Source organism: Rattus norvegicus, chromosome X (genome assembly GCF_036323735.1).
Source record: "Rattus norvegicus strain BN/NHsdMcwi chromosome X, GRCr8, whole genome shotgun sequence".
NCBI classification, from domain to species: Eukaryota; Metazoa; Chordata; class Mammalia; order Rodentia; family Muridae; genus Rattus; species Rattus norvegicus.
The window spans coordinates 104,064,388-104,075,629 of record NC_086039.1 but is presented as its reverse complement, the minus strand read 5'-3'; the positions used below and the strand labels follow the sequence as shown (position 1 = coordinate 104,075,629).

The window sequence follows — 11,242 nt, the reverse complement described above, 5'->3', positions numbered from 1 at the left end:
TAATTTTATGTGTGAAGATTGATTATATGTGTTAAACTGACTTAGCCACTTGTGCTTAGATAACTCCACATAATTTGTCATGTTTCTGTGACAATGTATTTGGATATTTAATATTTAATATTTAAACCTGTGGTGACTCAGCCTGAGTAAAGCAGGTTGTACTCCGTAATGTAGGTGAGAATCATCTAGTCATCTGGAAGCCCAAATTAAAGCCAAAAGTCCAACTGCCCTTGAGGAGGAGAGACATTGTAGCAGATAAACATGGAGTTTGATCTACTTTAGCATCTTCTCCAGACTGACGATAACTCTCTGCCTCCAACCTATACCCACAAGCACACACATTGTCTCTCTTTCTCTCAAGGTAGCATGCATCTTTATTTTGTTCATTTGAACGCAGCAGCACTTTCTGTATTGCTAGATCTAGCAGTCCTAAGGGAAGAACATCAAAATACATGATTGTAATGAACATCTGAGACAATGCTTTCAAAGTGGCAAGTGTGGTGAAATATACCGAAGACATTGTCCAAAAGACAGAGACTGGTGATATCTAGAATAAAGGGGACTTACATAGATACACACTATCGATGTCAGATAAGCATATGTGTTTGTTTTCTTGGGCTCGAATGATTATGGCTTAACAATTTGATTGGCCTTTGAATAATAAACCCTATTTCTAAAAAAAACACAGAAAGAAAAGAAAGGCACATCATGAAATTTCTGGCATGTATAACTGCTAAAGAGAATTGTCTGAGGGGACATACCAAGAGGCCACAGTAGCATTTCTTGTTGTAGGGGAAGAAAAAACAGCAACTATTTATAAAGTATGTTTTTATGAGAATTGCAGTTCCAGGCTCTTTGGTGTCTGCATTGAATCTCAAGACAGAACTCTTATGAGGTATTTCTATTCTGTCTTCATGGATGTGTGACTACAACACACATGCTCAGAAACAGATGGCAAGAAGTCTGCACACCAGACTCTTGCCAGAGCCAGGAAAAGAGTCTGTCAACCCAGGTACCTTGAAAAGCTGGTGGAAGATCAAATGTGTGAGAACACATTCTGTTGTGAGGGTTGATCTCCGCTGGTGTTTACTGCCCTGCATTTTCAACAAGGGTGTGGTTAGGCCCCCTCCTCCTTGTCCTAGGGACTTTTATGTCAGCTATGGAAAAAATAAGCTATCTAGAGCCAGGGCTTCTTTTGTCTTTTATGAAAAATTGTATGTATGGAGAATGTAGCTCATAGGGAGGGCCATGCTTCTGAGGATGTAGAAAAGGGAAAGTTTTTTCAGGTAGGGATTAATGAGGGTTGACAGATCCCTTCAGGAGTAGGGACCTGAGTTCCACTACAATGATTAAAGAAGATCCTGTGGTGTACTCAAGAGCTGAGTAGATTTTTCTGTTTAGGTGGAAAGATGAAAAGAGTGGTGTCCTGGAGCCAAATGTCATAGAGCCAGTTAGGGAACCTCTCAATTCAGCCATGAACAATGAGAACACACAGATAAGGGTATAAGGGACACCTCAAGCCTTAGCTGGAGTATAAGGGGTACTGATTTGGTGACTAGCATTACCATTTAACATTTTAAATATTTACCACGCAGTTAAAAATTATCTCAACACTGATTCCACTCAACTACACCCTGCTTCTTCACATCTATGCAGAAAAAATCATTTATACTTGCTAATGTAGTGCACTATTGTTGGACTGTTAGCTAACTTTCCCAACTTTCCATCTTCTTTCCATATCACTAGCATATTTGATATACAAATTTTAACTGTAAAGACAGTGGATCATTTTAAAAGCTTTGATACATGCCCTGGAATAACTATAGACTTTGGCAAGATTCATGATACACCCTTTTAAAATGGAAATTGGAGAACTGCGAGATCTTAATATAATACTGGGAGAGAAAACCTTGGCACACGTTCTTTGTGGAAACCCTTGGCAGTATCTATGAGAGAGTAAAGAGAGGCTGCATCAGCATCTGTTCCCTTAAGGCTATACTCAGGGAGCCTCGGACACAGGAGCAAGCATGATTAATGCAGCAACAAATGCCACTTCATTAGGAAGATCTAGGAAATAAGACCATAATAGCCAATACATCAGGGAATAAACCATGAAAACTGGTATGTTTGTGAGTAATTAAGTATGGAACAGGGGCTGGAGAGATGGCTCAGAGGTTAAGAGCACTGTCTGCTCTTCCAGAGTTCCTGAGTTCAATTCCCAGCAAACACATGGTGGCTCACAACTACCTATAATCAGGTCTGGTGCCCTCTTCTGGCCTGTAGTTGCATACATGCAGGCAGAAAGCTGTATGATGTATACATAATAAATAAATACATGTTTAAAAAAATATGGAACAAAAAATGAGAATGATAAAATTACACTGGGGTAGGGGGGCTAGAGAGATGGCTCAGCAATTAAGAGCACTGACTGCTCTTCCAGAGGTTCTGAGTTCAATTCCCAGCAACCACATGGTGGCTCACAACCACCTGTAATGAGATCTGATGCCCTCTTCTGGTGTGTCTGAAGACAGCTGAAGGGTATTCATATAAATAAAAATAAATCTTTTTTTTAAAAAGAAGTACATGGGCGAGAGTGTTTCCTACTAGTGGTGAGATGGTGGAGTCAGAGAAATTCATTCTGGAATAATTTATTTTATAGCCTTGACTTCATAGGAATGGTTGAAAAATACTATGGTTGTAGGATACTTTTTAAATGTTCTAAAATAAACATACTTAGCATAAGTAAATCTCTAATTAGTTTCTATCTTGGATTACCAAGTGATCCATTAACTACTTTGCAAATGTAGAAAATGCATTCACATACTATTAGGATGAGAACTATACTCTTCAGCCCCACCATATTATTATCAGGATGCTATGTTTCCTCCAGTTATCATCTTCCCACGTGTATACATATGTGCATTGTACATGTGTTGAATGCGAGTCTAACTTAAATGAGCCAATAAAGAAGCACTGTTTGATCTGTGGCTCCTGTGCATTGAGATGACCCTTGATATCTGTGCTAAGCCATGTAACCCACTTCTGCTGCTACTCCACTGAGAAATGGCAGCAATGTGATGCCAGCACTATTCATTTTCACCGTTTCCTTGGCCTGATGAAATAATACTTTATTGTTACTTTAAGTTTGCTTTACTGTCCTAATGGTCCACTTTGATGCCTGACTGCTCAGCAAAATGGGTGTAAAAGGCAGGATAGTCAAATACAACATTGTTCTGTAAGACAGCATTAGTTTCTACCTGTAAGAACACATGTGTTCATATTTTCACTATTGTAAAAATCAAAATAGTGCTGGGTCACCTTTGTAAGTTCCTTTTTACTCAGTCTTATTTAGATGGTATTGTTTGACCTTTCTTTTTTAAGCATACAGCATCTGGTTTGACACTTTGTTTGACCTCCCCCCGCCCCTGCCCCCCGTCTCTTTCCTATAACACCCAGTATTCCCAGGCAGAACCCCATCCAAGTACTAACCAGGCCTGCCCCTACTTCATTTCTGGGTTCAAACAAGATCGGGAGTGTTCGGAGTGGTATGGCCCTAGACTTGAATCTTAAACTTTTAAAGCCTTCTAATTATCTTTGCAAGTCTGGAAATATATTCAAGGGGGTAATATGTTTTTAAATGCATTAATCCTTCTTTGGTGGTCCAGCTTATCTCTCAATTTTGGGAAGGAGGCCACAAAAACTCTTACGTACGTACTTACTTACTTACTTACTTATCGTGGTAAATGAAGAGTAAGCTGAAGGTCTTTTACATACTAGAGAAGCGCTCTACCACTGAACTACATCCACAATGTACAGGTCCATTTTAAAGATATTTTTAAACAGTTGTTCCCTATGTTTCACATGGTAATAAGATAAAATATATTATGAGATTTGCAAATCTTTAATGTCATTACTGACATTTCCCAAATTATGCTATTATATACCCAAAACTTACATTATGCTTTCTTATATTGACTATAGATTTTTCAGCCTATCTGTTATGAGTTGTTTTTTCTTAAGAATTATTCATTTTAGGTATGAGTACACTGTAGCTGTCCTCAAACACACCAGAAGAGGGCATCAGATCCCTTTACAAATTGTTGTGAGCCACCATGTGGTTCCTGGGAATTGAACTCAGGACCTATGAGTCGGTTTTGAATTGCCCACCCCTGTCCCTAAAGGGCAATGTGTTGAAGGCTTGGCTGACAGTTGATGTGTTTTGGGGGAAGTGATAGATTTCTGAGGGTTCTGACCTAATCAAGTGATTAATCTCTTCGTTAGCAGTGAGGAGACAGTCTCACCCAGTCACTGTCACACTCAGCAGACTAAGAGTTCCCCTATGCTATTAGGGACCTCAGCTCAGTCTGGATTTCTTTCTTTCTTTCTTTTTTAAATATTTATTTATTTATTTATTTATTTATTTATTTATTTATTTATTTATTTATTTCATGTATATGAATACACTCAGATCCCATTACAGATGGTTGTGAGCCACCATGTGGTTGCTGGGATTTGAACTCAGGACCTCTAGAAGAACAGTCAGTCTCCAGCTCCTCAGTCTGGATTTCATAGCTCTGTCACTGAAAGAAATTTCAGAACTAGTCAGTTTATGAAGCAGTGCTGGAGATTTGTATTAAAGCTATTTTACTGTAACTTAAGCACAACAGTTGAGAGAGTCAGGCTCTCAGAAGAAATTAAGGCTTATTTGAGAGCATGAATGTGAGCTTCTCAAAGACAGAGTTGCAGATCATTAGATATACCCAAATATGTGTGTGGGCTCCACAAGGAAGGATAAGCTATCCGTTGCCAACATTAGTCATATACTCTATTTTTTGTGGCTCTCAGTTTACCTCTCAGAAGATAGTTAAGAAATCTTTTCTCCCTCCTTTGGTAAGTGAGATACGGTGGCTACGAAGATGTCTTAGGTAAAATTCCAATCTAATGAAGAAATACCAGAAGCCTCTAGTATTGTGCAAGATGTTTTGTAAATGGACTATTCGGTGAGTTTGCTAGAAAATTCCAGGATTCTCAGCTGGGAAGGGAGAAAGACTTTTTGCTCAAGGCAGGAAGGGAAGGTATAATCCAAGAGCACCTGGCGAGGACTTGTTAATTGCAGTGTGCTGGACTTCTTCCTTCTTTGCTGGCCGGAAACTTTAATTGGATTCCAGGATGGAAGGAAGTCCGTCCTTTTCCTTTTTCATGGCCCTGGGATTTTCCCTGTCTTTCTACTGTGACTCAGCTTGATGAATCCATAATGGTGGCCTTATTGGAAACGGGTAGAGGCTAAGAGGTAGGGCCTGGTTGCAAGAATCAGGTCAGCAGAGTACACATCTTGTAAAATGGAACTTGTGGCTGGCCCCTTCCTGTCTCTGTCTGCATCCTGACAGAGAAAGTAAGCAGCCTTTGCCACATATTCGTTTACCTTGATACTCTTGCTTCACCTCAGGCCCAATAAAACAGAACCAACTGAGGATGGCTGAAACCTCTGAGAACAGGAGGCAAAATTAATCCCTCCTCATTTCAAATTTGATTTGTTCATGTAATTATCATAGTGTCAGAAAGGTAGCTTGTTTGTTCATTTATTTATTTTGATTTTTATACTTTTGTGGTGGTTACTACTTGACCGAATTGAGAGTCACCAGAGACAAACCTGGGGAATGTCTGTCAGGATTTATCTTTGATTAAGTTAGTTCCTTGGTACTTGTGTAATGGCTTATCTAAGTTAGGCTAATTGAGGTGAAAAGATTCCTATTAAATTGAGTAGCACCATTCCTCAACTGAAGTACTGCATGAAATGTGACAAGAGGAACAGAACAGCATCTATCACACTCTGCTTCCTGACTACAGATTCAATGTGGCCAGCTGCCTCCTCCAAGCTTCTTCCACCATGCCTTCCCTACCATGATGGATGTGAACTAAAATCAATCCCTTTTCTTTTAAGTTGCTTTGGTCAGGGCATTTAACACAGGAAAGTAACAAAGCATTCTTTCATAGAGAGGTAGAAGTTGAGGAGTATGAGACTCTTAGTGGGTTGATTGATAGGGTTTTATTTCTTTATTAAATGACCTTGTTTATCAGCAGAACTCTCATTGCCTTAATTCATTTCTTTCTTAAATGTTACTGTTTTTCTATAGAACATTCATTGCCTTCAGTGATATTAAAAAAAAAATACCAGATTTCTTATAGAGTATAACTTTCACCATTTTTTAGGTTCATCCTCAATCTGTCATATATCATTTTACACTTTTTCTTCTCTTTGCTTAGAATAGAAAGGGGAAAGGATGTAGATTTTAATCTAATTGCTTCTGATAAATTACAAACTTGGAGTCTTGAGAACTAAGCTATATTTCTTTTATAAACATTGCAAGTCCAATTTCCTCCTAGTCTCTATGTTCCCCTTGGCTGATTTTTATCTTCTTCTGCAGTTATTACTGCAGCCCTACGAATGACAATTTAATTTAATATCTCTAGGCAGACCTGTCTTATCCTACAGGCTTTTACCCGATTGTCTAGAGTTCATTAAGGTTTTTAAAAGCAAAAGGTCTGATATAAACAGTTTCAGACATCCCTGGCTGAGCTTCCAGGAGGTGGGGGAACCAGCTGCAATCTTTGCATAGTTTTTTCAAGGCCTCTTTGAAGTGTTCAGCTGGCTGATGCTAACAGACAGGGAGTTTGACTGATTCTTTGGCTGAAGTCCTTTTGCTCAAGGAAGGCAGGGTAGGAGGAAAGAATCCAATAGCCGCCAGTTAGGAGCCCCATTGCCTTATCCTCCATGTCTGTTTTTTTTTTTTTTTACACACACAAAAAAAGACACAGTTGAACAGTGATGGTGATTTTTAACAGAGCTTAATACTTACCCAGGGCCACTATCTACAAATCTAAAAGTCAGCTTTTTCTAAACAAGTGATACTAGGAAAGGAGACAGAACAGACATGGAATTTTGATAATCTCGTTAATGAAATCCAGATTTTTTTCTGTGACTGGGACAAATTTTAATCTTAGTAGTTCTATCTTGTTCTAATAAACAAAAGTATACTTTATGCTGAAGAAGTTGCCAACTGAAATGTACTGGCTTGAAAATTGCTCCCCAGCTTTGGCTAAATGAAAGCTAACTTGGAGGGTGGTTTCACATACTCCAGGATAGCTTTGAACTCAAAAAGCTTTCTACCCCCATCCCTAAATGGTAGGATTACAGGCCAGTGCCACTACACCCACCTTCTAAGGTGAGAAAGAGGCAGTATTTCTTCTATGAGGCTCTGCATCTGACTCCACTATGACTCTGTATAGGACAAACACAAAAACTTACAAGTGGTATTTCTAGATGACTAGATTGTGGCTGCATATATTGCTCTTTAATTCTCTGCACAATCTAATTATGCATAATGATCATTCATGGTATAGTTCTAAAAGTAAGTTTTAAATGTTCTTCAAAAAGTTTCTGTTGTGTATAAAAAAATAAATCAACCAGAACCAAAACTCTGGATTGTTAAATATAATTTTAGATTAATAACTGCAAAATTATTTAATCACCTAATAAATACATGCTTTCTTTTATTAGTAAATATATGCTATATTAGGCACTGTGCCAAACACTGAGCTTCAGGATAACCAAAATTATTTTAATAAATGAATAGGGCATGAACCTATGCAGAAATTTTATATGTATAATTAAAATGTATAATTTCAGTATCATAAATTTGTTTATAGTAACTCAGTAACTTAACTGAACAATTTTAAAAATTAAAGACAGTATTAGCTTAACTATAGTCATACGCTGAACATTTAATATATTCAAACTTAATCATTTTAGAACTGTATATTCATTGTGTAATCAAGTAATTCAGGTCATGTTTGTAAAACGGTGAGATTTCTGCCAGTTTCTTTGTGCCTATGTTGTCAAAACTCAGACATGAAAAATCAACTGGGAAACCATTAAAAACAGTAATTTCTGATTTATAGGTTGCTAACAGTCCACAACAGGCTAAGAAAGGCACCCAAATGTTAAATTTTAACATTTCCTTTATGTGTACAGGTAGACAGCTTCTGCTCCCCTAAACACTAACGTATTATAAGGTCTATAACTTATTGCATATGGGATTAAAAACTTTCTTCAGGGCCTTTCTTTAAAGTTTTCAGTTTAGTGATTACTAGCCTTCAGCTGTGGTGTCAGGGACAGTATCAAACAGGGTTTCTAACAGTACTTAGCCTATTGGAATAATCAATTTCCTATTTCTGTACTACACCAGGCCCTAACCAACAGTAAAATAAAGACAATGTTATTGTCTAGAGGATACACATTACCTAAAAATCAAAATGCAAAATATGTAAGTCTTAAGAGTTCACAATGGAGTTTATGTTTCAAGTGTGGATGGGATGCACTGGCTGCAGCCCAACAAGGCCTGTTCCCCCAGTGAAACTATTTCTAGGAAGTCTATTAAATGGGGTGGGGGGCAGGCTTGCTGAGAGGCTGCTTCTGGGAAATCTAGCAAGGGTGAAACACAATGAAGCTGTTAACCTATTTTTGTTCCGGAGGTTTACAGTGATGCAGGTCTGTGCATAACCCTGTAAGGCATCTGTTATCTATTGTGCTGGGCCCCAGTGCACCCCTGCACTATGCTTTGAATGGTAACACAAAAAATATAGCCAGATAGGGCTATTTTCTTAAGAGCCAAGAACCACAGGGGTTATACTCACCTGGATATCAAGCTATAGACGTTTTTCTACCCTATCATACCTCTCACTACATACTTCAGTCAAATTGAGCTGTGCTAAGGCCTATAGGTATAGATTCAGAAGGGAATGTGTACCCAAATCGCATACCTGTAACCGAAAAAGGATTGCAGCATACAGATGACATGGAGGAACCCACCTCCTTTTCCTGTATGGAATTGGGAAAATGGACAAGATCTGAAGATATTCCTCAGTTTACCCCAACTATTTAGGGACGGCTGGGGGCTTAAAAATCTAAACCATATTGGACAATTTTAAGAAATTCTATCTTCACCAAGAGGATTTACTCTTTAAGTTTGTTGAGCAAATAATTCTATAAACCTGCACTAGATTCATAAACTTATACCCCAAAAGTTTATGAAGCCCCAAATAAAAGGAAAGTTATACGTGTCCCCCCAACACTTTCAGAGTTTTTGTAGCTCATTTTTTACTCTAGGTATTTATGCTTTAAGGAGACAATAATGATTACCCAGGTTGCTTTTCAGTTGCTTTATTGACTTTACATTTTTTCCATGCAAATGGGCAACACTGTACTGTTGACAGAAACTCACACTGAGTGGGAAGGCAATTTCCAATTATAAGTTGGCAACACAAGCCCCGCCTGGCACATGGAAATAACACAAGGCTCACCACAAACGGGTCATTTAAAGGCATGTCAGGAAAATGCAAGGGCTAGGAATACAGCGGGAATCACAGTATGAATCTCAGGGGAAATGACCGAAGTCAAGGCATAAGGCAGAATTCATCGTGATGGTCGTGGTGATTAGAGAGCTCCCCCATAAGAATACGCAGACAATTTCTCAACTGCAGCTCCCTAAGCTTTCTCCGGATCTCTCTCATCTCCTCCATGAACATTTCCATATCATCTCCATCTCCACCCAACCCATCATTCATCTGCCTGTTGGGAATGGCCCATCGAAAGTTAGGGGCAAGTCGGCGGGCCTGTCCTCTCCGGTGATGATTGTGGTTGTGGTTGTGGTTGTGGTTGTGGTTATGGTTGTGGTTGTTGTTGTTTGCAGCAGGCTGGTGGCCCTCACCTCCTCCCACGGGGCGGTCTTCCTGTCCATTCTGCAGGGGCTGCTCCATTTCTTCGTTTTCCTGGTGGATATTGGCCATGATGAGATTTTGTTTTCGGGTTGTTATTCTTTGAACACAAGTAAGAGAGGGCAAGGAAAAAAACTGAATGCTTGGTGCTGTGACCAGCAAAATTCAGAGACTAACTGCAAGGGTTTTCATTATTATTTTTCCCCATCTTAGGGTCTCCAGGCAACCTCTACGGAACCTCCATTTCGAGTCCCTCCTCCCACCCCCCAGCTCTCTTTTCCCTCCCTCCCCCAAAGCCCACCATTTTTATTTCCCAGGATCCTTTCCCTGAGCTTTGAGGCACCAAAATGGAGGACTGAGATGGAGAGTAGTGTGAGGTGGGGGTTTTCACTGGGGTCCTAGACGGGGCTTCCCCCTACCCCCAACAAAACACACACTGCCCCTGAACGGACCTGGGCCTATCCCTTGCCGCGTAGTCCTCCTCTCAATCCTCTCTGCGAGACGCGCCTCCGCGACTCCCGGCTAGCAGACCTGCAGACGGGGTGGGATGGGAAGGACTCGGCGCGGGCTCCGCACCGCACCCCCTTCCCCAGACCCACCGCCCATCCCCCTACCCGCAGCGGTCGCCCACGATCTCCAGCAGCCCTGCCCCATCCCGGCTCTCCCTGGCTAGCGCTCTCCGCTGCCCGCAGGCCGGCAGGTCCAGCCGCCCCTTTCCCGGGACCCCCGCGCCGTTCCCGCCCCTGAGCGGGGGCGCCCCTTCCCGGACGCAGCCGGGGTTCCCTCCGCGATGCACAAAGCCGCCGAGCCGCTGCACCGTCCCGGGGTGCGCGCCCGCCCGACGCCTGGCTGTCGCCTTCAGGGCCGCTGCGTGCAGGCCCCTTACCTGCCCCGCTCGCCTTGGGCCCGATGCCAGCCCGCCGCGCGCAGACAAGCTCTGAGCTGGTGGCCAGACGCGAGTGACGACTGCACCCAAGGCTGCGTCGCTCTGCAGCCCCGGGTCACGTGAGGGCCTCGCGTCACTGCCAAGCTCGCTCCCCCAGCTCAGGAGGCCAGTGCGACAGGAGGCCCCGCCCCCGCCGCCCGCCGCCAGCGCTCACCTCGGGCCCCACCCGTCACTCATCCGGATCCGCACCAATCTGAGGAACCACAAGTGGCATCACCGTCAGGAGGTTGGACATCTCCCTTCCCTGTTACCAGGGAGAGTCTGCACCATCCTCCATCTCTCCCTCCCACTATAGCCAGGTCTTGGCTTTGGCCTTCTTTGAGATTCCTCTCCACCTTATACAAATGTTTTCTCCAGGATTTCTCCCCATGAGACACCAGGAGGTGGAGAGTGGGATAGACTGTATATATTTCTCTTTATTTCCTTAAAACACACGCGCGCGCGCGCGCGCGCACACACACACACACACACACACACACACACACACACACACACACACACGTACACGTCCCCGCGCAGGGA

At 41.8% G+C, this 11,242-nt stretch overlaps 1 protein-coding gene across 4 annotated transcripts; it reads right to left on the bottom strand.

Moving 5' to 3' along the window:
- Positions 1–9,204: 9,204 nt before the first annotated feature.
- Bex3 (brain expressed X-linked 3) lies at positions 9,205–10,734 on the bottom strand. 4 transcript variants are annotated; one of them, NM_001398797.1, is made up of 3 exons: positions 10,661–10,734; positions 10,227–10,305; positions 9,205–9,874 (listed from the first exon to the last, which is right to left on the bottom strand). In NM_001398797.1, exon 3 carries the CDS (start codon positions 9,844–9,846, stop codon positions 9,454–9,456), a length of 393 nt encoding a protein of 130 aa, NP_001385726.1. In that variant the 5' UTR covers positions 9,847–9,874; positions 10,227–10,305; positions 10,661–10,734; the 3' UTR covers positions 9,205–9,453. The 4 variants fall into 4 exon arrangements, with proteins under 4 accessions (NP_001385726.1, NP_445853.1, XP_038955345.1 ...); NM_053401.3 differs by having other exon boundaries at positions 9,205–9,828; XM_039099417.2 differs by lacking the exon at positions 10,661–10,734 and adding an exon at positions 10,389–10,624.
- Positions 10,735–11,242: the final 508 nt, after the last annotated feature.